Source organism: Globicephala melas, chromosome 15 (assembly GCF_963455315.2).
Source record: "Globicephala melas chromosome 15, mGloMel1.2, whole genome shotgun sequence".
Classification (NCBI taxonomy): Eukaryota; Metazoa; Chordata; class Mammalia; order Artiodactyla; family Delphinidae; genus Globicephala; species Globicephala melas.
Genome location: NC_083328.1, coordinates 65,225,889 through 65,253,413, shown reverse-complemented (window position 1 = coordinate 65,253,413; position 27,525 = coordinate 65,225,889). Strand labels below are relative to the sequence as shown.

Here is a 27,525-nt window from a genome sequence, read left to right as displayed (position 1 = left end):
GGGCAAGGATGGAGAAAAGCTGATTAAAGGACAAAAGTCTTAGAACCAACAGAAGGTGGGATACAGAAACCAGAGAAGGAAAACACATAAAAATTATTAAACAGTATAAAATGCTATAGAGAGGGCCAAAAAGAGAAAAGGAGATGAGAGACAGAGACTGAAAAGTATCTTTTGGCTTTTGAGATTAGACCACTGGTGGAAGATTCTAAAGACAGTAATGGAGATACGCCTGCTAAACTGCAATGGGGTAAGCAGAGGCAGCAAGGAGAAACACGAAGTTACAAAGGCATAGTGGTAGTGGTGCAGGGGTGTGCTTGTGTGAATGTGATTTAAAAAAATATTAGAGAGGCAAAGTATGCTACACGTGCTGAGAAGGACGCTTTCAGCCAGCCTATTGGAGAGTTCTTCCACAGAAAGGAAAATAACTTGGCCCTAAAGATCCTGTGAGATAAAGAAAGGCGAACACTAACAACTTAGGTTAGACAAGTATTGGAACCTGTTTGCCCCAGGTGAGGGTAAAATTATTATTTTATAAATGAAAAACCACACCAAAGACAAGAGGCTGCAAAGACCACTGGCCTCAGTAGAGAAAGTCAGAAAGAGCCTGGAATGGGCACTTTAGGTCCTCATCACTAAATCCTAACTGGGGCAAACGGTATCTTTCTGGGAATAACTCCTAGTGAGTTTATGTCCCACGGAGCAGAAACACTATGGGCAAAATAAAAGGACTCGGAAAAGCACCAAATACATCATACCAGACATCATGAAGAAAAAGTGGGCTGTGTCTATATATAATCACTATCCAAACCCCAATAATGCTTAGAAGGCTGCTGGCAAATTTTTGCTGAGTTGAAATTTGCAAAGTTACTCTGCTTAAAATTCTCAAAGTACCTAACGACTGGAAGAAGCAAGAGAGTGGTCCACACTTTTTCCTAAAGATGCTGAAAGAAGCTGAATAAGGAAGAGAACAAATAAGGAGGCTGGCAGAGTCATAATGACATTTGGCTGGTACCATCACTTCTTTACATGAAGCAGGCTGTAGGTACCTCAGGGACTTTGTAAAGGTTTCAGGTTGACTCATTATAAGCATGCACATTTTTGCCCTAATCATGGAAAAAGACTCTTTCTGACCTTATTTCAGGCCCTACATTTTATAAGGAAAAACAAAGTCAGAGATATAACTTAGAAGATTGCAGAGTATGCCACAATGCAATTTTACTTTCTTCAAAAATCACAACTTGAAGTGGGAGTAGAAGGCCCACCTTAACAGGAGTAGGAACATTCATAAAGACTAAAATAGATCTTCGCTCAAAATAACATGTACCCATTGGGTCAAACAGACACCTAGACACAAGAGCTCAAATTTCTGTAATCTGAACTCTGCTCTCAAAGTTATGATCACTCGGGCTTCCCTGGTGGCACAGTGGTTGAGAGTCCGCCTGCCGATGCAGGGGACACGGGTTCGTGCCCCGGTCCGGGAAGATCCCACATGCCGCGGAGCGGCTGGGCCCGTGAGCCATGGCCGCTGAGCCTGCGCGTCAGGAGCCTGTGCTCCGCAACGGGAGAGGCCACAACAGTGAGAGGCCCGCACACCGCAAAAAACAAAAAACAAAACAAAAAAAGCTATGCTCACTCAAGTAAATACTATAATAAGAATTGCTATTTTCCCACATCTGTTTCAAATGTAAACAGATAAAACCTAGAAGAGAGCCCTATTTGTCTGATTAAACTATTCAATGTTCATTCCTTCATAAAACGAAGATTAATCCTTAACTTGTGGATATATATACACATATTAAAGATACATATCTTCTATCTGTCTGTCTATAAAGCTCAATAAAGTTCTAGACTGCCTAAGATGCTTTGAAAAAGATCAAGAACGCTTAAGACAGAAATGCCTACTGGTGGCAAAGACTTTGAAATGCATATGACCTGCAGGGTACTTAGAGACAAGCAGACATCTGCACACATACAGAATCAATTTTTAGAAATTTATAGGAAGGAAATAATCCAGACTAAAAGTTAGTCCAAAGTGGGGGGCGGGGGGAGAAAAAAGAAACAGTACAATAAAAATAATCATTGAATATCCAACCACAGATATTCAAGCATCCATTTAAAATGTTTACAAAGTTTTTGTCAATAAGGGAAAATGATCACATAAAAGTTTTAAAAAGCATGACATTATGATTATTTTAATTTTAAAATAGGAGGAAAAAAATAAAAGAAATATACTAAAAGTAGTTATCTCTGGGTCGTGAGATTACAATTTTTTTCTTTATACTTAATTTTTCTACGTTTCCTATGATGTGCTTCTTTTATAATCAGAAAAAAAGAAAAGAGAAAAAACTGAATATTAGTTGAATAAGAATGGATGTTTTCAGACAAGCAGTGACATGGGGCCCGGAGGCTGTTTTGACTCAATATGTATATGCACTTTATAAATAAATATGAAAAATTAGTGCTACATACACCAGCTAAAACTCAGTGGAGCTGTTTCAGGAAGGAGAAGGATTAATCAAAAGTTGAACTATAAATACAAAAACAACACTGTGGCTAAAAGTATGGAATTCCAGGGACTTCCCTGGTGGTTCAATGGTTAAAACTTCCCCTTCCAATGCAGGGGGTGCAGGTTTGATCCCTGGTCAGGGAGCTAAGATCCCACATGCCTCGCGGCAAAAAAACCCAAAACATAAAAACAGAAGCAATATTGTAACAAATTCAATAAAGACTTTAAAATTGGTCCACACCAAAAGAAATTCTTTTAAAAAAAAAAAAGTATGGAATTCCAGCTGGGAGAGCTTTGAAATCACATCACTTTTTTCAGTGTAAAGTCTCAAATGTCAGTGAACCATGCCCTTAGGTCACCAAGTAAGTGAAGTACATTATATGGGGCATTTTCCCCCCTGGAGTGACAAGAGATTAATATAGAAAGAACACACACACACACCTAAGCACACACACCGACAGATAAAAGTTCCAGCTGCAAATCTGGCCTGAGCTATAATCAGCACCTAAAATGAATGGAAGGAATCCAAGGACTAAACACTGCCTCCAAACTCCAAATTACTCACAGAAGCACACAACTCAAGAAAAGTCCCCACCTACTGGAGGGAAACCTATTTAAAAAAAAAAAAAAAAAAGGGTCCTACATCAAAGGGATGAAAAAGCAGTAAGCAAGCCAAGGCCTGCTGTGTGGGGAAGGACACGAGTACAAACCCCCCGATCACTTGACCCGTGTGAGCAGACTGACCTGCCTCAACGACTATTCTACAGCCCGTGGTGCTGACAGCACTGCTGGTCTAGGGAGGAAAGAATGACATGCTGAGGAAGGGCAGTGACTACTGCTTAGCAGGGGACCAGGCAGGGCCTCTCAGTTCCCAGGGGAACACAGTAGATGATCACTGGAGTCAGGTTTCAGGAGACTGGGGCTCTGGTCCTCACTGACTTCCTCTGTGACCTTGAACTGCTCATATAAATGCTGATCTTTGTCTTCTCATCTAAAGTGAGGATTAGGGAATTCCCTGGTGGTCCAGTGGTTAGGACTGCGAGCTTCCACTGCAGGGGGCACAGGTTCAATCCCTGGTCAGGGAACTAAGATTCTGCATGCCACGCAGTGTGGCCAGAATTTTTTTAAAAACCAAAAAAACAAACAAAAACCCCCTCCGATTATAAAATGAGGATTAGATCACCTGCTCCCATCTGCCCTCACTATAATGGATGATGAGATACTGGCTTTCATCACCACGGGGAAAGGGGAGAATTTACTCCAAAGCTGACAAAAAAGGAGCTCTCTTATCTCCACCTACTGCCTATCCCATTACAGGAATGAACACTTCTAACCACCTGCTCCCTGCAGGGAGGTGGGGGATGCTGCCAAAAACAACAGACGGCCAGCAGTTTGGTTTAGCGCCCCTCAGCTATAGTCAAAGACTTGCTCAAGTCTGTTATAACCAAATTACAAGCAGATACATGAAGAATCACAAGACAGCGCTGGATTCCGGGCTGTCTCCCCCTTCCCAGCCGTGTTGCCTGAAGTAGAAAGCTGTGCTCCCAAGTATTCATCACAGCTGAGGGGGAGGAGCCACGCTGGGGAAAGAGCAGCAGGCCCCAGTTCCATGAACTAGTTCTCCCTTCCTCGCAGAGCAAGAGCATGCACAGTTATAGCAGAGGGTACTCGGAACGTTTGTGGCAAAATGGGCTCTCTCAAATTCAGAAAGGTTTTTTCGAGGGCCACTTTAGAATGCTTTCATGCAACCATTTTAATCCCCCTACATAAGATGTCATGTCTCTGAAACAAGATTCTTGGGATTGCTGAAATGATCAACTCTGGCTACTCTTCTGTGTAGAGTGTCTTTCTGCTGTGACCTGACCTTATGAAATAAATAAACTAATTTTAAAAATCCACAATAAACAAACACAAACTCAATAAAAATCACAAGATGTCTGCTTTGAATTGTATTCCTGGTCTGGGCTAACTCTGGGTCTGAGTTTCTTTACCAATTCAGAAGCTGGACTATACAATCTCTAAGGTTCTGTCCAGCTCAGTAATCCTGTTAACGACCTTACCTAGACATCCAGGCCTTTACTTTGCAGAGTGAAGCTGGCTGTCACTGACCATGCCCGGTGACTTTGTTGAGCGCACACGCATACATATGCGTGCCTTCTAGAGGTGTGTAAGACACTGCCTACTGAAAGGAGGCGCACGCTGTCTTCTACTGTGGTCCCTGATACCGAGGGCACCTAAACAGGGCCTTTGTAATATCAAATGCATCAGTAAGTGATAATCTAGCATCTCTTTTAAAATCTTGCAGCAGAAATTAAAGCACACCTAAATAATTGGGAAGACATCTCATGTTTATGGATTAGAAGGCTTAAGATTGTTAAAATGGCAATAGTGCCGAAAGCAATCTCCAGATTCAATACAATTCCTATTAAAACTCCAACAGCCTTTCTTGTAGAAATGGAAAAGCTGATTCTCAAATTCACACAGAATTGCAACAGGCCCCAAATAGCCAAACAATATTGAAAAACAACAACAAAGTTGAGGACTCACATTCTCTGATCTTAAAACTTACTATGAAGCTACAGTGATCAAAATAGTTGTGATACCAGCATAGGACAGACACACAGATCAGTGGAATAGAACAGACAGTCCAGAAATAAACCCATACATCTATGGCCAACCGATTTTTTACAAAAGTGCCAAGTATTCAGTGGGGGACAACAAATGGTGCTGGGGCAACTAGATATCTATATGCAGACAGTGAAGTTGCACGCACGTCCCCCTGCCCCACCTCACATCATATACCAAAATTAACTCAATGACCCAAATGTAAAAGCTAAAACTACAAAACTCCTGGAAGAAAACACAGGAGTAAATCTTCATGATCCGGGATTTGCCAACAGATTCTTAAATGTGATACCAAAACACAAGCAACACAAGAAAAAACACAGTAGAACTCACCAAAATTAAAAACTTACTACATCCAAGGGCATTATGAAGAAATGAAAAGACAACTTATAAAATGGGAGAAAATATCTGCAAAGCATTTATCTGGTAAGAGTTTAATATCCAGAACATACAAAGAACTCTTACAATTCAAGAACAAACAACCCAATTCAAAAATGGGCACAGGTCTTGAATAAACACTGCTCAAAAAAATGATACACAGGGCTTCCCTGGTGGCGCAGTGGTTGAGAGTCCGCCTGCCGATGCAGGGGACGCGGGTTCGTGCCTCGGTTCAGGAAGGTCCCACATGCCGTGGAGCGGCTAGGCCCGTGAGCCATGGCCGCTAAGCCTGTGCGTCCGGAGCCTGTGCTCTGCAATGGGAAAGGCCACAACAGTGAGAGGCCCGCGTACCGCAAAAAAAAAAAAAAAAAAAAGATACACAAATGGCCAACAAGCACATGCTAAGATGCTCATCCCCGTTAGTCGTCAGGGAAATGCAAGTCAAAACCACAAGATATCGCTTCACATCCACTAGGATGGCTAGAATTTAAAAAGGACAGACAGTTATCACGTGCTGAGGAGGATGTGGAGAAACTGGAACCCTCCTCATACACTGCTAATGGGAATGTAAAATGGTACAGCTGCTATGGGAAACAGTTTTGGTGGTTCCTCAAAAAGTTAAACATAGCATTCACCTTATGACCCAGCAATTCTATTCCTAGTTATACATATACCCAAGAGAAATAAAACGTATGTTCCCACAAAAACTTGTACACAACTGTTTACAGCACCGTTATTCATAATGGCCAAAATGCAGAAACAATCCAACTGTCCATCAACAAATTAATGGGTAGACATTTTTTCATACCTATACAATGGACAATTCAGCCATAAAAAGAAATGAAGTACTGATACATGCTACAACGTGGATGAACCTAAAAAACATGTTAAGCGAAAGAAGCCAGACACAATTATATGAAATATCCAGCACTGGCAAATCCATGGGGATAGAAAGCAGGCTGGCAGTTGCAAGGGGCTAGGAGGAGGGGGCGCATAGGGAATGACTCGTTAATGGGTACAGGGTTTTCTTTTGGTATGACGGAATGTGAAATGTTTTGGAACTTGATATAGGTGGTGGTTGCATAATACTATGAATGTACTGAACGCCACTGAAATGCATACACTTTTTTTTTTTTTTTTTTTTTTGCGGTACGTGGGCCTCTCACTGTTGTGGCCTCTCCCATTGCGGAGCACAGGCTCCGGACGCGCAGGCCCAGCGGCCATGGCTCATGGGCCTAGCCACTCCGCGGCATGTGAGATCTTCCTGGACCGGGGCACGAACCCGTATTCCCTGCATCGGCAGGCGGACTCTCAACCACTGCGCCACCAGGGAAGCCCATGAAATGCATACACTTTAAAATGGTTATTACTTTTATGTTCTATACATTTCACCTCAATTAAAAAAAAATCTGCAGATAGGAACACATCTCCCCAGAGCTCTTCCCTGTGTGGCATATAGTCTGTGTGTGTACCAAGTGGCATGTATATCACAGAACTGTCTCCTTTCAGTTCTAGAGCACTGCTAGTCAAACACCACGATGTAAAAGAAACCAACTGATGTGTTAAGGTGGTAAAATTTTGGGTACCTTCCCCCTTTTGATTTTTTTTCTTCAATGCTTGTACAAATAGATTTCCTTCTCTCTCTCTGCTTTTCACATGCCCTGATCAGTCAGACGGAACATACCACATCATACTTTCTCCAAACAAGACGGGAACTTTGTCTGTCCTACTCTATGGCTTGTAAGCTTCTAGCAGTCACTTGGGGTAATGGTCACCTCTGTCACCCAGAAACAAACCTTCCTTTTGCTCCAAGAACTGAAGTTTAGAGGCTTTTCTGGTACCTTTGGCTTTTTCCTTTTTGAATTCACCTTCTTCTGTATCCTCCACATTCCTTATCCTCACTTCGGGGCTGCTGTTTGTGCTTCCTTCTACATGCCTTCTTTCCCATTTCTGTGTTTCCTCATGTTCATGACAAATATTAAGCAACTCTCCTTCTAACCCTGCCTGGAGTTTAAGGCCAATGTCTACCATAACACCCAAAAGGAAAAGCAGAAATAAAAGAAAAGGTAAAAAAAAAATCATCTCAAAATGAATCATGATTCTACTTCAAGGAAAAAAAAAGAAAAGCAACACAAAGGAGGAAACCCCCAGTTTCCATCAAATACTCACCTTTCTTTACTGATATATTCTTTACAACCAAGAATTAATTTTTTAATTCAACCTAGAAAATCCTCTTCTTTATGAAATAAGGTTTCATCAGGTGATAAATTTCACTCACAGAACAAATATTTACTGAGGAACAATTATGTTCCTGACGCTGTAAGAGCAGCCAAAGAGCACATACTCGAATGAACTTTGGAAGACCTGCTGAAGGCAGTATGTTGTTCAAAAACTGCCCGTGCATTTTATAAATCTCTTAAATTTTAAATAAACTTCGGATCAAATTAATGTTAAACATTAACATATTCATTTTTCCTTGGTCTATTTTAACTTAGACACAGTGAGTTAGGACAGTCCCCTTACTTAGAACATGTCTCACATTCTACTTTAACTCCTTTTTCGCTGTTTTTCTCACACTAGAGTGGAAGCTCATTGACGGGAGAGCGTACATCATGCTCCTCTCCGATTACCTCCTGCCTGGCATGGGCTTTGTTGACTTCATGGCTGAGTAAGCAGCCCTTGAAAGAGTATGGAGCCTAATTCCCACAGGAGGGCTCCGGCACCCCGCTCCCATACCTTCTGTCTTTGCCTCCTTTCATAAATCTGTCTGCTCCAGTCTGGCTGTTCTCCATTTATAAATATATTTCCCTTCTTCAACTGCTACTTCCTTTTAAGAAAAGGCTTTAGTGCCTGCGAGGAAGTTTGGACTTAACCTTAAACCACAATCACAATTGCCAGTTGTCTCCTTGATCTATATTATATACAATCCCTCAGTTTGGTTTTATGTTCACCGATGCTGTCTACTCAAGAATATGATTTCCTTGAGGGCAGAAACACAATCTCTCTGTGAGCCATAACTCTGTCTTCTACATCCCAGGGTCTGAATCATCCTAGGCTCTGAATCATTATATTCCCTATCCCAAACTTTAGAAGCCACTGAGAAATCTAACATAAAATTCTCAAGTGAAAGAATAAAAAGGTATGATTATTACGTAAGGAAGATATAAACTTGAAGGAAAAAAAAAACCTTACGTGTTAACAAATTAGAACTTTGGGAAGAAAAGACCCTCAAGCAAATAATTACATTTCTAGAGTTCTAAGAATTCCATATTCTACACCGACAGCAATGAAAAGATTAAAAAATAAAAGCAGGGCTTCCCTGGTGGCGCAGTGGTTGAGAGTCCACCTGCCGATGCAGGGGACATGGGTTCGTGCCCCGGTCCGGGAAGATCCCACATGTTGCAGAGCGGCTGGGCCCATGAGCCATGGCCGCTGAGCCTGCGCGCCCGGAGCCTGTGCTCCGCAATGGGAGAGGCCACAACAGTGAGAGGCCCGCGTACCGCAAAAACAAAACAAAACAAAACAAAAGAAAAAAATAAAAGCAGACTTCATCATGTGGCAGTTTTAAAACAAGTATTGGCAGTATTAAAAAAAAAAAATGTTGAAAAGGTAGGTAACTTTATTTACTGTCCTCATCAGTAAGAGACTTTTGGAAGATTTATAAGAATTCATAGTAATAATGCATCTTTCAAGTAGCACATACTTAGCAAGTTTTATCATCACTGTAAGGATATAATGGAATTAAGACCAGTCTATTATGGGATATGAGAGAAAAATCTCAGATTCTAGGGAGTAAACTGTTCATATTTTTAGCAAACATGGATAAAGAAAGAACTAAAACCATCTTTCAACATCTTATGTTATACCTAGTAGTTTGTTTTTTTAAATGTAGCAAATTTAGCTCCACTTTTATGATGAATAGTTTTGCTCATGTGGCTGAGAGACATGGTTTGGAATAAGAACTGGCAGTTCAGAATCTGTACTTTCCAGTGGTGGGACATACCTTTTCTGATTCTTAAAGCAATGGAATTCCAATGCCCAGATGAGTAAAGAAATTTGGGCTGGAAAGCAACAAAACACACTCAAATCTCTGATCCATCTCTCTGCCTTAATGACCTCTTGTGGCATCTAGCAAACCACTGGTTCTACAGAAACCAGAATGATCCCCCAAGAAATATAGGGAGGAAAGTGCAACTATGAGGAAGGGAGACGTACAAAGAGTTAATTCACGCTACCAACCCAATCTCCTTCTCAAAGACTCTGTCCTCTATGGTAGCGTGCCATGTTCCACCCAACAGCAGCTGCTCATGATAATCAATGTCTGACAGATCAGAGAAAGCCCTTAATGTGTTGCCAAGGGGCAGTTCAACAGATGGCATGGTGACTTACAACCAGAATCATTAATTACACTCTCTCATTAGTCCCAGGGCACAGTGCTGAAAATGCTTCCTCAGTGAAAGATGAGCATTTCAGATAAATGACCGTCTGGTACTGCCTGTCAAACTCCCTTTAGGATTTCTGGTCAGTGTTGATTTCTAAATCTAAGCCATACTATTTTTATAGCCGTTTCCCATCTTCCACTTTCAAGCTGGCTAGGAATATGAAATTTCCACCACTACTACCCATCACAGCTCCTGTAGTCATTGCAGGTAACAACATGGTAAACAGCGTCCATCCTTCGTTTCCCCGCACAAGTCAGGTGACTGTGTTGAAAGGCAAACACAACCATGTCAGCCACAGGGCTAGCTCACTTTTCCCTCCCTCTGTGCCAGAGAATGTGTTTCTTTAAGTACAGGGCTGGGGGAGGGGGACCATCCCCTCCCTCCCCAATCTACTCTGTTTCTTGTAGTAAGCAACTGATTCTCCAACTCAAAACTGTCTTCCCTTCCCAAACCACTGGCTGCAACTCTTCTCCACGTCTCTTTGAGAAAAAGAAGGGCAGACACTCCTGAAAAGGAAGCGTAGCAGCTGGAAGCAAGCCAAAGTTCCCAAATGTCCACACTGCCGGTTCAGTTATCTCAAAGGACTGAGGATAAGCCACCATGTATTTAATTAAGAAGCCAGACAAACGCAAACTAGAGAAACTAGTTCTGAAGGCCCTCTCCAAGGGCACTCAGACAATGTCAGCTCAGGGTAGAAATTAGTTCCTTCTCAACAGTACGAGAACTGGGCTCCATAAACATCACTATGTTTACGTGGAATTTTAGAACAGACTGCAGACAGAGCTTAGAGGCACACTACTTATTGGCCTCAGCAAGGATACAAGTTGGAAATAAATCTCAGTATAACCCAAAAGAAAAAAAATTTCAAGCATTTCCCAAATACTACCAAACAAACATTCTTTGGTTTTGCTGAATGCCTATTCTTCCTGTACCTCAATATACGTTTTGGGCTTTTTTTGGCTGCGTTGGACCTTTGTTGCTGAGTACGGGCTTTCTCTAGTTGTGGCGAGCGGGGGCTACTCTTCGTTGCGGTGCGTGGGCTTCTCATTGCGGTGGCTTCCCTTGTTGCAGAGCACCTGCTCTTAGGTGCGCAAGCTTCGGTAGTTGTGGCTCGCGGGCTCTAGAGTACAGGCTCAGTAGTTTTGGAGCACAGGCTTAGTTGCTCTGCGGCATGTGGTATCTTTCTGGACCAGGGCTCGAACCCGTGTCCCCTGCACTGGCAGGCAGATTCTTAACCACTGCACCACCGGGGAAGCCCTACAGTTGTGTTTTTTTAATATGAGTTCAAACTAAAGCAACAGTAGTACCCTAAATGCTGTTATTTAAGGCTTCATTGTTTGTTTTCTGCATTTCCATTTGTTCTTTCCTGGACATATAAAAACATGACTTTGATTTTTAACTAGGTTCAGATAATTACAATATCTGATAAGGAGCAGCTAAGCCCGTGTGCCACAACTACTGAGCCTGCGCTCTAGAGCCCGCGAGCCACAACTACTGAAGCCCGCGTGCCTAAAGCCTGTGCTCCACAACAAGAGAAGCCACCGCAATGAGAAGTCCGCGCACTACAATGAAGAGTGGCCCCCGCTCGCCGCCAACTAGAGAAAGCCAGCGCGCAGCAATGAAGATGCAACGCAGCCAAAAATAAATAAATTAATTAATTAAAAAAAAAATCTGATGGATGTTCTCATCTCATGAATTTTTTTAAAAAGAAAAAAAAAACGTGTTATTTAAGGCATAATAAAAACCTCCTAATGTGGGTTGCAGGAAGGGAAACTTGGGAAGTTTGGGTCTGCCTTGCAATGTACTCACTTCTAGTTTTTTCTCCTTTTCTGACAAAACATCTTTCTGGTTCTGGGTGTACTCCACCAACATCCGAGCCAGCTGGCGTCGGTCTTCCAGTTCTGCCGCCAGGCGCCCGTTATATTCGGCTAATAACAGACATGCTTCATCTACTGTTTTTGAAAGACGTTCAGCTGCCTCTTTGTCTAAGTACAAATGAGACCAAAAAAAAAGAGTGACAATATACAATGACACAGGCATAATTGCAAACATTTCTGGGGGAGGTTAGTTTCTCCCCTAACATTCAAGTCCAAGAACAGGCCAGAACCTGTAGACAAACAATGGACTGGCTGACAGAGAAATCCAAAGGTACTCACTCCTGTCAACAAGATGGGACATTTCTGAATTACCTGAAGTGAGGCAATTGTACAAAGAGGGGAATCTGGTAAATGATTTCTAAATGCTTCTACCAAAAAATGAATAAATATAAATATCTATAGCAACAAAAGCTCTACAAATAAACAGAAAGAGATATTTAAGGTCATTTGTGAAATAATATTTCCCTGCCTCTGAGAATTTCAAAGGTGCTTTCATTCATATTATTTCATTAAATATTCTTTGTATATCCCTCTGAAATACAAAAGCAAGCACTCATTTCTTGGGTGTGGAAACTAAGACTTAACAAAAGTGACAGGTTCAGTAGCAGGTTCTTTGCTGAGGAGCTGAGACTCAAAACCACATCTATAAAATGGACCTATAGGATTCTACTTCTTAAACTATGTAAGCCTTAAACCTCTTCTTCTATTTAACAAAATATAGGGTCTGATAAGAAGCTTTCAAATGCGACCCACGCTGAGAAATACTTTATATAAATACACAAAAATAAAAGAAACAGAAGTTTCATAAAACAATACTTTCCTTAGTATGTGCAGGGTGTTCTATCTTCTAACCCACAAAAAAAAAAAAAATGTTGGTCATTATCTACCAGACTGATTTCAGGTCCAATTAATGGGTTGCAACTCATTGTTTGGGGAAAAAACTGTGCAGAAGAATCAAAGAAAGGGTATCCTTGGAAAGAAGGGGTGAACAAGGCTCAACATTAGGAAATAAGAAAAGACAAAGGACTATTTGTATTTCAAAGAAGCGATGTAATTAATTACGTGTGGTTATGGTGAGATTAAAATTTTTAAGCAGGTATACCTCATTTTAAAAAGGCCTTAAAGGATCGAGAGAGATCGGTGCTTTGAAACAAAGCACTAGAGATTCCAGTAGTTCCATGGGACAAACTCAAAGTGAGTTACACAGTGATACAGATCCAGTGCTTCCTATGAATACAGGTCGACAAGGTGAGAGACCTCAGCACTGTCATACGTTAACCGGGATTTAAGAATTCCAACACAGTTTCTCTGGCAAACAGTCTGCCTGACTTTTAGATGCCTTCTCTATGTGAATACTGGAAGATGGACTGTTGAGGGATTCCAAATTAGGCCTGATGTCAAAGATCAGGTACTTCTATGCTCCTTGGGGGCAGGGAAACAACAGGATGTTCTTGGTGGAGGAGCACTGAGCCAAAGAGAACACAAAGGAAAGAGACATCGTCAGCCGTGGAGGGTGGAGCAGACGGGACACTTACTCTTCTAGACTGGCGGTGCGGCCTGGGACTGAGCTGCTGGGGCGGGTGGGCTGCTTTAGCTTTGTCACTGCTTAGCTATTGTTTGTAATGGTTAATTCATTAAAATGTGTAAGTGCCTGTGGCAGAAAATGGCAAGGAAAACACTAATTTTTGAGATTAAAATAAATAAACAAAACCAATTCTTTTACACTCCAAGAAGTGTACAAAGGAAATAATTCATTCACACAAATAATTACAAACCAGAAAAAGAAGCTGCAATAGTTTTATGAGCTATAGAAGAATATGCAGCCAAAACGTAGCAGCGAGATGCTCACGTCGAAGAACTTACCTGTGGCTGTCCTCACATGCTCTGTCTACCCTCCCAGCCACACAGACGAGGGCTGTGTGCCTCTTTTGGCCAGCCCTTCACTTGCGCGTGGGCATCCCACCCCCTCCTGCTTACTCCAAGACTCAAGTTTCTGGGTCTGTCCCCTGCGTTTCCCCATGCCTCATCAACTTCTCTCCCTCCAGAAGCACCCCACCAGCACACACACACGCTGCTCTATCTTCTGTGTGTCACTCTCTAGCTATTGCTCCACATCCCTGATCCTCTTAAAGCAGAACTTCTCAAGAGAGCTGTCTATCCTCCTGGTACCCACCTCCTCCCCTACTGCTGTCACTAAACTCACTCCAATCAAATTTTACACTCCAAATCTTCCAATTAGCCTCACGAACATGTGGGCTCCTATTGTGTGTCCAACACTGTTCTAGGCTCTGAGTCAAAAGGTAACACAAAGGACAAAAACTCTCTGCCTGCAAGTTTACAATCTCAGGGAGGAAGAGAAATAAGTAATACACTATATTTTAGTTATTCACCAGCTGAAGATAAGAACTCTACAGAAAAATAAGGCAAAGGAGGAAAAATGGGGCATTCAGAGGGAAGAAGGCAATTTTAAATAAGGTAGCCAGGGACTTCCCTGGTGGCGCAGTGGTTAAGAATCCGCCTGCCACGTGGGTTCGTGCCCCGGTCCAGGAAGATCCCACATGCTGCGGAGCGGCTGGGCCCGTGAGCCATGGCCGCTGAGCCTGCGTGTCCGGAGCCTGTGCTCCGCGGCGGGAGAGGCCACAACGGTGAGAGGCCCATGTACCACAAAAAAAAAAAAAAAAAAAAAGAATCCGCCTGCCAATGCAGGGGACACGGGTTCGACCCCTGGTCCGGGACGATCCCACATGCCACGGAGCAACTAAGCCCGGGCACGGCAACTACTGAGCCTGAGCTCTAGAGCCTGTGAGCCACAACTACTGAGCCTGCACGCCACAACTACTGAAGCCCGTACACTGCAACTACTGAACCCACCCACTGCAACTACTGAAGCCCGTGTGCTCTAGGGCTCACGTGCCACAACTACTGAGCCCGCATGCTGCAACTACTGAAGACCGCGCGCCTAGAGCCTGAGCTCCGCAACAAGAGAAGCCACCGCAACGGAAGCCCGCACACTACAACGAAGAGTAGCCCCCACTTGCTGCAACTAGAGAAAGCCTGTGCACAGCAACAAAGACCCAATGCAGCCAAAGGAAAAAAAAAGAAAAAAGGTAGCCAGGGTAGGCTTCACTGAGGTGATACAGAAACCAAGGGCTGGAGGTAGTGAGAGAACAAGCCATGTGACTATCTGGGGAAGATCATTCCAGGCAGAGGAAACAGCCAAGTACAAAGGCCTTTGGAGGGGAAAGTGCCTAGCAAGGAACCCATATGACTAGAGTGTTCTGAGCAGAGGGGGGACACGATCCAACTTCCATTTTAGCAGATCACTCTGGTTACTATGTTGACGACAGAAAGATGACTGGGGGACAAGCAGGCAGCAGGGAGAGCAGATAGGAGGGTACTGTGATAATTCAAGTGAAGGTGGTGACTCTCACCAGGTGGCAGCAGTGGAGGTGGTAACAAGGTGTCAGATACAAGTTGTAGCCCAGATCAACAGGAATTATGAGGGGGTCATCTACTGAGATGGAAAAGACCGTGAGAGAAATTTTGGAGGGAAGATGAGAAGTTTGGTTTCGGACAGGTCAAATCTGAAATGTCTTTCGAGCTATCCAAATAGTAACACTGAGCAGGAGGCTGGATATATGGGTCTCAAGTTCAAGGGACAGGTCAACACTAGAGATATAAATTAGGGGATCATTAGCATAAAAATTGTTATTTAAAGTCATCGAACAGAATGAGAGGAACTGTCAGTGAAACTAACTAGGAAAGAGGGCTAATTACTCAAAATTAAGAGGTGAAGGAGAAGGGAAGAAACCAGCAAAGGAGACTGAAAAGACACAATCAGAGAGAGGGGAGGAATGCTAGGAGAATATGCAGTCCCAGCTTCCTCCTGCTGCTCTAACATATCACCACAAACCTGGTGGCTTAAAACAACATAAATGGATTGTCTTAATATTCATTATCATGGCCCCTTCCTCCATCTTCAAAATGCATCTCTCTAACTTCTGCTTCCACAGTCACAGCTCCTCTGACTCTTGCCCTCCTACCTCCCTCTTATAAGGACCGGGCCCACTTGACTAAGCCAGGATAATCTCTCCACCTCAAGATCCTTAACTCAGTCACATCCACAAAGTCCCTTTTCCTATATAAGATAATATATTCACAGGTTCTGAGGATTAGGACATGGACATTTTGGCGGATCATTATTCTGTCTACCACACCAAGTGAGAAAGTATTTTCAGGAAGAAGAAATGATCAACTGGGCCAAATGTTACCGAGATCAAGTTAAGACTGGGCAAAAAATTCACCACTGAATTTCAGCAATATGGAAGTCACCAGCAACACTAATAAGAGCAGAGTCAGTGATGTGGAACCAAAAGAAAACGGGCAGGCGGGCGGGGTACGGGGCACGGATGGAGACAGGTGAGCACTGGCGATCTATATTAGAATGTTTTGCTATAAAGAACAGAGAAATGAGATGGTAGCTGGAGGAAGATATGGGTCAAGAAAAAAATTTTTCCCAAATGGGGAAAAAAATACACGTTTTTATGCTATGGAGAATGATCCAGTAAAGGGGAAAAAAAAACTGGAGATGCAGGAGAAAAGGGGAGAATTGTTGGAGCAGTGTTCTTGAGTAGGTGAGAAGGAATAGGTCTAACAGGCAGAGGGGCTGCTTTAGAAAACAGCATGCTCATCCACAGAAATAGGAAGAGAAGTGAGCCAGTGTTTATTTGTTTTGCCCAGCCACATTCAGTTGTGAACGGTGACCGCCAGGAGCTGGGGTGGGGGAAATGAGTTGTTATTTAATGGTATAGAGCTTCAGTTCTGCAAGATGAAGAGAGTTCTTGAAATTGGTTGCACAACGTGAATGTACTTAACACTTCTGAGTGGCACACTTAAGAATGGTTAAGACGGTGAATTTTGTTAGATGTAGTTCACCATAATTAAAAATCAAAATAAATAAATAATTTTTAAAAGCCATATAAATCCTTTAAGTCAGTGAAAACAAATGAAATTATATACACTGCTAGTTTTATATTAATTTGCTTCCAATTTTGCAGATTGTGATTCTGACAGTAAGAATAAATGAGGTGGTCCTTATAACAACAACAAAGTTGGATTTAACCAGGAGAAAAGTTGGGGTTTTGCCACGAGACTAGAGTGAAGGGAAAAAAGAGCAAAAGGGACTGAGGGTGTGTGTGAGAGAGTGATTATAAAGACTTTAAGTGTAACAACTCCAAGCTGAGTAATGAAGAAAACGAGGCCATAAGGGGAGTAAAGGCTGGGAAAAGGTGGAAAGATTGACAGACTGTGGCATCAACAGGCTGTTAAATCCAGTGGGTTTAATTGTTGGGGTGAGGGATGGTGGCAGTAGAGAGAGCAAGCCCAAGAGGCCTCCGTGTCGTCTTCTCCAACTAAGCACACTCCTGCCTGAAGGTCTTGCCGGGTACCGCTCCCTCCACCTGGGGGGCACTGCCTTCCCTTAGGTCTCCTCACAGCTTGCTTCTTCATGGGGCCGGGCGGGGGGGCTCTGATCAAAGCCCATCTCATCAGGAAGACCTCCCTGGGCACTTTTGGAACAGCGCCTCCACCCCCACACCTCTGGCTTTCCTTTCCTTTGGGGCACTTAACCTGTGATGGGATGTGGGTGCGGCCCCTAGAGCAGATGCCACATGGGGTGCCTCAAATGTCTGTTGAGTGAAGGAGTATTTCATGAGTAACCTTGATTTCCTTTAAATGGATATGGAGGAAATGAGTGAAGCAGCCAAGGTAAGGGACTGGAAGGAGAAAATGGTGGCCCTCGGACGAGAGTGGAACAAAAGGTTCGAGCTTTTGTAACGGGAAGAACACAGGCTCTGCAGCCTAGGCTGGCAGAAGCACCTGGCGCAGAGCATACTCTACATGAGTTCGCACTTCACTCCTTCCTCTCAACAGCCCACGCATAAAGCGGGAAAATGCCAACTGCCCCTCCCTGTTTAATTGGGGGTGATCATCAAGAGGGCAAAATGACATGACTAACAATACAAACCTGGAGTTCTTGGCACTGAAGGCACTATCACCTGTGGGGTATGTCAGTGGACAATGTAGAAGTCACAGCACTGAATCACAATTTTTTTTTTTTGGAAAGGGTCATGAGTTTAATGCCTTCCCCCCGTCTGCCCCCCGCACACATAATTTGCACTGTGGTTTCAAAAGACCTTACTTGTACTGAGTACCACAGGCTGTAGCATGCTAGCATTTCTGAAATAATTCCTAGAGTCACTATTCAAGCTCGGACTATTCCAGCAGCTTCTTTGTTCAGCATGTGAGTTATGTTTGCAAATCCCAAGATGACAGAGAACCCAACACCATGTGGAAGGTCTGTATTTGCAGACATAAGCATGTCCTGGGGTTTGATGCATTGGAGATATGTCTCTCTCCCCTCATCTTTCACCCAAACTACCTTCTCACCTGTTATTTTTTCCAAAAGAGAAACATCTTGCACTTCCTGGGGTAAAGAAGCAATTTTCTGTCGGACAGTAGCATCCCCTGATGCAGCATTTTCCAGGTCCTGCAAAGCTTTGATTAGTTCCTCAGTCTGTACAATGAAAACACAAACAACACTATCCATTAAGACATATGGGGATATGGGGTGTAAAGAAACTTAGCTGGAGTTAAACAAGGTGGAGGCAAATTCTAAATATGATCATCCCTGACGTCTAAAAAAATCATTGCTCTTATCCCAGAGTGTATACTGAAGTCAATGATACAAATTCTAAGAGAATGTACATAATTTTTCTAAGTCCATGGTAGAACACAAAAGAAATTCTACATAACTGTGAAAAAGAATTTTTTTAAAGAACATGTTTTTGGCAACTTAAGAAAATGGAGTCCGGTTCATACTGTTTAGTTTCAAAGGATGCATGATCGCTGGTACAGAATGGCCTCCAGTTTAGAATAAAAGTATACATGTCAAATGCTTAGCAATTTGTGTGTTGACTGATTAAATGAAATGACACTACCAACTTCAATTCTTTCTTGAATTTGCACTACAAAATGAATATCACAAAGATGACATTTTTGATTTGGGCAGTCACTCCCAAAATTAACTGTGTCAAGCTCATTAGTTACAAACAAAGAGGGAAGAAAAGCAAGAAGAGCAAACCAAGAATGCATCTTCTGTAAATACCAGAAAGGGTTTTTTTTAATTGTCAGGAAACACACGGTGCTGACAGGTTAGCTAGTCCATAATGACCCTAAGGCTACCATGTAGATGGTAGTCACGTTATCCTGAAAGTTGGTAATTCAGGCTGTTCTCTTGAAAGTTTTTAAATGCAAAGATATATGGCCTAACACGGCTTTCATTTGACCCCCCGGACTAATTCAACATTTTAACGTAACACAGATCAGACATGCTTCCTATTTACACAAGCCTTAAACACTCCCACGTGTAATAAAATAAAGCTGTTTTAGGCAAAATGAGAGGCAGTGCAACTCAGTGAAAAGAGCATGGGCTCTGCAGTCAGTCAGACCCAGATTCAATTAGAACACTGGGCAAGTTACTTAATCTGTCTCCTTGAGCCTCACTTCCTTTGACTGTAAATGAATAACTACATAAACAAACAGCTAAAACCAACCACACAGAGTTCATGAACTAACTTACACAAAGGGTCAAACAATGCAGATACACGGCTAAAAACTCAATAAGTGCTAGCTCCCTGTTTTAATATTTAAATAGGTTATAGTGTAGTAAATTTGCTACTGCTACACAGACTGTCCTTAGAAACTAATATGTTGTTTACTTATAAGAAACAGCCATGCTATTGGAGACAAGCGATGGTAGAGGACTTCTGAATGCCTTTGTAACATTACCCCTTTACAAAAGTCTATTTTTTTAAAGAATAGTTTCAATTTCTAGGAGTGAAAAAACCCAAATCCAAGTACTCTTACAAGTCCATCCCAGATTCAGGGCGTGCAGAGACAAAATCAAGCCTGCTGTCTGGCAAGCTTCATTAGGTGGATCTTGCACCCAGTGCCAAGAGCTGCCCTCTGGTGATTCCATACTATTGGTCACTGGCGCCACCCTGTGGCCAGAATCTTCAACTAGAGGTCACTTCAAGCCACTCTGCCCTACTCTCTGGGGGTCAAGACATACCAAGAGGGGTCCTGCAGAAGGATCTTGGGGAGAGTAGCTTCCAGGGTAGTCGTCATCCTCCTCCTCTTGTATTTGCTGAAAAGTTCGCTTTAGAGATTTCTTCTCCTCTGTTGCTAGAGGAAAGAAAAAAGTGACAAATTTGCATCACCACAGCCTGTACAGGTAAGAGTCAAATGCTATGCACAATGGGTTGCAAGTAAGAAAGGGTAGAAGGGGTGTACACTTCCAGAGATGGCTTAACATTAACCTTTAAGCCACTTATTTTCAATTGGTGGTCATTCTCTACATTACTGAAAAGAGTCAAAATGGCCTCAGTCTGTCATCTCAGATTGACTCACTGGAAAAATACTACTGAAAAAAAGCATCTAAAAGTGAAATTTACCAAACTAACACATTTCATTAAAAACGTCATTATCTTAAAAAAAAAAAAAGTTAACAGGAGAAGTAAAAAGGTAAGAAACCTCATCAGAAAATGTAACGTGTAATGAAGCAAGCTGTTGTGTGCAAGGGTCTGTAGGGAATATACCGTGTACAAAATGAGATACTTTACGCTTTCCAGGGTCACTTCAGAAAATAAGTAGTAGAGAGACCCAGCAATAAAATTGTGTCAAAAGCTCTAAAAACAAACATCCTTTAAACTATCCCTTTAAGAACAAAACAAACCTAGTTATACCTTAAAATTTAAAATAACCATTCCTGAGCATTATGACATATTACTGAGAGAAATTACATAAGTCACCATTTTAAAATTAACCACTTCTGAGGCTAGCAGGTTACATTTTTTTATTGTCCGTACCACGTGCTTTTAAATTGTTACGACAGATGTGTTAACTCCAAAATCATTCCTTTTGCATTAAATTGGACAATACAAAATAAATGCCAAACAACTGAGGGACATAAATCTAAATGAGAAATTCAGGTTTGGAAAGTAAAGAAACTATTGGATGCCTAACATGTGCCAGGCACTGCAATAGCTTCTTTACATTTGATCCCTCCAACAATTCTAAGATGTACAATAGTATCTCCACTTTAGAGATGAGAAAATGAAGACCCAGAGAGGCTAAATAACTCATGTAATGGTATGATTTCAAAATCTGCGCTCTTTCCACTGAATTCAACTTACTTAAGCATCACACAATTTCCACCTCATCTGTCAAATGAGGGTCACCATGCACCTGCCTCAGAACTCTGTGAGATATAAACAGAATCATGTACACTTCCTGCTTGATTCAACATTTTCTTCTGGAACCCAGGATGTAGTTCCTGTTCTCTACCTTACATATTAACTGACCAGGCTATGTTTGACGTGAAAGTCAAGTCAATATTGTGGATTTTATTTTTTCTTAATGTTTTTGTTTGTTCTACTAACGAAGAGGAACAGCAGCATTTGCATTACCGGCAGTCCTGTCTTTGCACTGTTCTATTATGCACAGATTTATGACCACAGTTTGGTTAAATGACACTATTCCCCCAACAACAGAGTTCAAATTTCAGTTACCATGGCATATTTACTCTGTGTAATTGCATAAACAACAAACCCTCGCTGCTAACTTTAGTCCACAAATCATCACATAAATAATAGAAATGCATCATGATTAGTGACTGCATCACTTCTCCCAAGGTCAGTAATTGGTTACTGCACCTCCGTTATTCAGTTCACACACAGACAACAAAGTGTTTAGTTGTGTTGTTAGTCTCCCAGTGACAAAATCCACGTGACATTTTATAAAAATAAATAATCAAAACAGGGAACTGACTGACAAAGATGAAAGAGCAGCAAAGAAACTAAGACGAAAGTTAACGCTGGAAATGAAGTTTGCGTGGAACACAAATGGGGCTGTAGAAGAAACAGCTGGCTGTGGGGATGCCGGCACTGCCGTGCTCTTCTGGAGACGCTGGATTCGCAGCCAGAGGAATTTAGTGAAGGTCAACTCATCAACATAACTGAAGAATGTGGCTGTGATGAAAAGGATGACAATGTCCCAGAGGAAGTGATGCTGACAAAAAACTTCACTTTAAAGGAACTCTGATACACTTCACAACACTGAAAGCACAAAGGATAGAATGTTGGAAGCTGATCCACATTTAGGAAGGAGTATGACAAAGATGGAAAAGATGCAACAAGCTTTGTTCAAACCGCTCTTAGTAAGTTTGTTACAGAGAAATAAACACTTTAACTCACAGTGTTTCTAATTTATGTTACAGCGTGCTAAATAAGTCTTAATTTTACTATTTTTTTGTTTTCCTATACAATTGTAATCAACAGTGAGTTTTTAATTCTTTGATAAAAAATTTTAAGTCACAGAATAATTGTAATTTTTCCCATTGATTATTAAGATCACTCTGTACGGTTTCAGCTTGAATGGTCATTTTTACAGTCCTGCACTCCTATGCAAAGCAAGGATGGCTGTTATTTTTCAAACAGAAAATCTATAGGGATATAATCTGCATATGAAATATCTAACAGTACTTTGCACACAGTGGCTGCCTAATTAATGTGTAGTGTGTGGTATGACTTGTGTAAACATTTAGCCATTACAGCATCAAAGTGGCCATGTTTGATGAGTAGCCACTAGAGAATGTAAGCATAAGAGCAAAAAAAAAAAATTTACAGTATTGTTCTGTTCACTTCCAAACACCTAGAAGAATGCTCAATAAATAATTGTTAAACACTAAAGAAGGTAGAAAAAAATATAAAACTTGAATCCTTCAGTTTTCCAACTCTCATCCAGAAATTATTATATATAAAAACCACACATCACTGAACATCTCAGGACACTCAGAATCACTGAATTTTGGCACTGGAAGGCCTTAGGCAGACCTATGTATTTGCTTTCCCCACTGCTCCCCACCTCATTTTTCATGAGAATATCAAGGCCCACCGGCTGTGGTGTGTCCAAAGCCAGAGAGCTCATTAGTCTAAGTCTGGGTCCTACAGCAAAAAGCTTCTGTCTCCTAATCTGGAGTTCTTTTTACCACTTCATGCTGCCACTCACTTCTAGCAATGCAAAACCAAAATCAAACTGATGACAATTTTAGGGCCATTTCTGTCCTTCGCCATCCTGATGGAAGAGGGTATAACAGGAGGTAACCGTTATCATCCTACTTTTCCAGTTCTCTCGTATCTCCACTAGAGGACCTACTGGAAATAAATTATTCATCATTTCCCCCACAAGGCTCCTTTCCTGAGCTAACTACTACCATTATGAACACTGCCACTGGCCCCATCTTCCAGGTACAATGCCTTGGAGAACAGTGGAATCTTTCCCAAAGTCCCAACTTCTGGCAGATTCCACAATTGTGAGGAATTCTTCCTTACATCCTCTTTCTGCTCCTTCCCAAAGCCTCTTATCAGCCACCTGTCCTTTCGCAAGCCTTGTCCAGACCGCTGTCCTATCTGGGCTCTCTGCCTCTTCTAGTCACTCTTGCAACTTAGACTATACCATCTTCCTAGAGCTGAGCTCTCACCCCATCATGCCTCTACTCAAAACCCTGAAAAGGCCACCTAAGTTCAAAGTCTCCTTGGTGATGGTAACGGCAGAACCACATTGAGCACTCCCTTCAGACTGTCATCCTCTCCCTCCAGCCCCCACAGCATCGGGGCCTCTCTTTGAAAGCGCTGGGCCCTTGCCACTTTCGTGGCAACTGGCAGGCACAGGCCTTACCTCTCTGATCGAAACAGCAAGTGTCTTATTCCTTTACATCGCTATTATACCCAGGAAAGTGTCAACACACCTGAGTCTGAAACTTCTTGAAGGCAGAGGAAGCATAGCGACTGCAAGGTCCTAGTGCTGTGCCGGAAATGACTATCCCTGCTTCCCTTTACACAAACCAGACTCTCCCCTGCTCATGTGTACAGAATTAGCAGCGAGAAGGCCCAGAATTCTCAATCAAGTGGGACAACCATTAAAATGACCCGGGAAATCTGCCAGTCCTGTTCCTGTGTCTGAACTTCACATCAGGTACCTTCCACTATCAATTCGGCTCTGACCACAGGTGTTACACTCACTCCTTTTTTCACTTCCTCAACCACTCTGTTTATAGGCAGGGCAAACACTACAGGGACCGAAAACCTTCTGTCCTTATTGCACACCTTCTGTTCTATCCTTCAACACATCCCTGTGTCTTCACTGGGCCTTGTACTAGCTAACCTTCAAGTAATCTGGTTACTTAAGGGTTTATGGTATGCCTCTTAGAGACCTGTGATAGAATTTCAGACACTATGGCAGACTGTGAAACTAATTTTAAGGCAAAAAGTTAGCCTGAAGGATCCCAAATCACATTACAAAATGCAGTCATCTACCCGTAAAGCTGGATCTTCTAAATAATCCACTTGAAATTTCTAGGATTGAAAAAAGAAAATAAGGAAACTCCCCCCACAGATTTTATATTACTTTTTTTTATAACATCTTTATTGGAGTATAATTGCTTTACAATGGTGTGTTAGTTTCTGCTTTATAACAAAATGAATCAGCCATACATATACATATAGCCCCATATCCCCTCCCTCTTGTTTCTCCCTCCCACCCTCCTTATCCCACCCCTCTAGGTGGTCACAAAGCACCGAGCTGATCTCCCTGTGCTGTGCAGCTGCTTCCCACTAGCTATCTATTTTACATTTGGTAGTATATATAAGTCCACGCCACTCTCTCACTTCGTCCTAGCTTACCCTCCCCCTTCCCTGTGTCCTCAAGTCCATTCTCTATGTCTGCGTCTTTATTCCTGTCCTGCCCCTAGGTTCTTCAAAAACTTTTTTTTTTTTAAGATTCCATATATATGTGTTAGCATGCGGTATTTGTTTTTCTCCTCCTGACTTATTTCACTCTGTATAAGTCTCTAGGTCCATCCACCTCACTACAAATAACTCAGTTTCGGGCTTCCCTAGTGGCGCAGTGGTTGAGAGTCTGCCTGCCAATGCAGGGGACACGGGTTCGAGCCCTGGTCTGGGAAGACCCCACATGCCGCAGAGAAACTAGGCCCGTGAGCCACAATTACTGAGCCTGCGCGTCTGGAGCCTGTGCTCTGCAACAAGAGAGGCCGAGACAGTGAGAGGCCCGCGCACCACGATGAAGAGTGGTCCCTGCTTGCTGCAGCTAGAGAAAGCCTTAGCACAGAAACGAAGACACAACACAGTCAAAAATAAATTAATTAATTTAAAAAAAAAAAAGAAAATCTTAAAAAAAACAACAACAACTCAGTTTCATTTCTTTTTATGGCTGAGTAATATTCCATTGTATATATGTGCCACATCTTCTTTTATCCATTCATCTGTTGGTGGACACTTAGGTGCTTCCATGTCCTGGCTATCGTCAACAGAGCTGCAAGGAACATTGTGGTACATGACTCTTTTTGAATTATGGTTTTCTCAGGGTATATGCCCAGCAGTGGGATTGCTGGATCATATGGTAGTTCTATTTTTAGTTTTTTAAGGAACCTCCACACTGTTCTCCATAGTGGCTGTATCAATTTACATTCCCACCAACAGTGCAAGAGGGTTCCCTTTTCTCCACACCCTCTCCAGCATTTATTGTTTGTAGATTTTTTGATGATGGCCATTCTGACCGGTGTGAGGTGATACCGCATTGTAGTTTTGATCTGCATTTCTCTAATGATTAGTGATGTTGAGCATCTTTTCATGTGTTTGTTGGCAATCTGTATATCTTCTTTGGAGAAATGTCTGTTTAGGTCTTCTGCCCATTTTTGGATTGGGTTGTTTGTTTTTTTACTATTGAGCTGCTTGTAAATTTTGGAGATTAATCCTTTTATCAGTTGCTTCATTTGCAAATATTTTCTCCCATTCTGAGGTTGTCTTTTCATCTTGTTTATGTTTTCCTTTGCTGTGCAAAAGCTTTTAAGTTTCATTAGGTCCCATTTGTTTACTTTTGTTTTTATTTCCATTTCTATATTACTTTTATAATGAAAAAAGAATCAGGAAATACTGTTTCCAAGAGCTCCCTCATTCTTTGTCCCCTCCCTGCAAAATAAGGGAGTTTTCTTTAAAAAGCACATTTACCTTTACTTGTAGAGAGAAAAAGATATGCAACAAAGGGCTGACACTTGAGGCACAGTTCTGAAAGCACTCTACCCATATCATCTCACTGAACTGAATGGCCAGGTCCAGACCTGAACCTGGTAAGCTGAGCCTAGAGCTTGTGCTCTTAACCACCATGCTCACCAGCCTTGTACAAAATCTGGGGGACTGAACATACTACATGACTCCTCCTACTTTTGCTATTGGTTTGTATTTAGAAACTCAGAATATTAGATATTAGAACTGGGAGGGGGTACCAAATAGAAGTCATATGATCACAGTAATAACATCTTACCTTCATTATCTCAAGTAATCCTCACACAACCCTATGAGGTATTATTACTAGCCATAATAATAGCCATACTGTACAGTGAGAACCTGAGGCTCAGAGAGGTCAAATGCCATGCCCAAGGTCACACAGCTTGGAAATGACAGAGCTGGGATTCATACTCTGGAAGTCTGATTTCAAACAGTTGCTCTGAATAGCTAAACTAACTATACTAAGGTCCAGGAAAGTTGTGTGACCTACTCATGAATTCATACCCTCATTCAAGTCTACTGAATCCATGTGCTTTCAAGGAAAAATTATGGTGTGAAGAACATAGGCTTTTAAGTTATATAGACCTGGGTTTGAATTCTCTACTTATCAATTATATCTACTTGGACAAAATTACTGTACCCTTGCGAGTCTTAATATCTTCATCTGAAATACGAAAATAATACCTAGTACATAGAGTAGTTGTAAGGATCTAAAATAAATTAACATGAAAAGCAGCCAGCAGAGGGGCTGGTGCTGAATAGGTGCTCAATAAATGCTATTTCCTTTGTATCTACCTTTCCTTTCTAAAGCCTGCAACTATAGGATACCGTGTGATTTACGTGGGACTGAAGTAAATAATGAAGTTCCACTCAGTCAAGCAACAGCATGAGTATTCCCAAGAATACAGAGACAACTTTAGAATCACTGGGTCTTGTACCTGGGATTGAAAAAACAAAGAAAAAACCCCACAGATTTTAAATTACAGGTACACAAACTCAAGAAAACTCCAGTTCTAAAACAAAATTCCTAAACTCACACATTCTCCAACATTAGAAATGTCAGCTCCACAGGAAATTTTTTATTCCAAAAGTAAACTCTGTAAAGTTGTCTGAAGACAAAGAATTAGCCTTGAATTAAGGTTGTAATATAAAAGGACTATTTAAATTTGGAAATAAGCTTCTGGAAAACTCATCAATATTTTGAAAGGATTGTGTAAAATATTCTGATAACTCAGGTCCAAAAAAGACAGTGAGAAGACAGAGTGAGTTAGTTGAGACAAACACATTGGAACCTTTTGATATGTGTTTTCATCTTTACAAACTAGAGAAAGAGAAATTATCTTTATATCAGCATTATCCTCTACATAAGAGGAATACTGCCTCTATTGCTGTTAATGTCTAGACACTCAAAAAAAAATCAGAAACCCAATGGAGCTATTTTCAAATCTAGCACTGCCACAAATTCCCCAATTTGTCTGACTGCTCCCTGAGGGCAA

General features: G+C 41.9%; 1 protein-coding gene across 5 annotated transcripts in view; it reads right to left on the bottom strand.

Annotated features, from left to right (window-relative positions):
• RPRD1B (regulation of nuclear pre-mRNA domain containing 1B) overlaps positions 1 to 27,525 on the bottom strand; it is a 77,072-nt gene that overhangs the window by 34,271 nt on the left and 15,276 nt on the right. For 4 of the 5 annotated variants that reach the window (XR_009559186.1, XM_030830615.2, XM_030830616.2 and 1 more), the window contains exons 4-6: positions 19,960 to 20,072; positions 18,276 to 18,402; positions 11,761 to 11,936 (exon numbers count right to left, since the gene is read on the bottom strand). Coding sequence is in view for 4 of the 5 variants with exons in the window: in XM_030830615.2 (XP_030686475.1) it covers positions 11,761 to 11,936; positions 18,276 to 18,402; positions 19,960 to 20,072 (416 nt within the window). In the remaining variant the exon portion in view is untranslated. The remainder of the gene's footprint in view (positions 1 to 11,760; positions 11,937 to 18,275; positions 18,403 to 19,959; positions 20,073 to 27,525) is intronic. The other variant, XM_060285563.1, reaches the window with a different exon arrangement.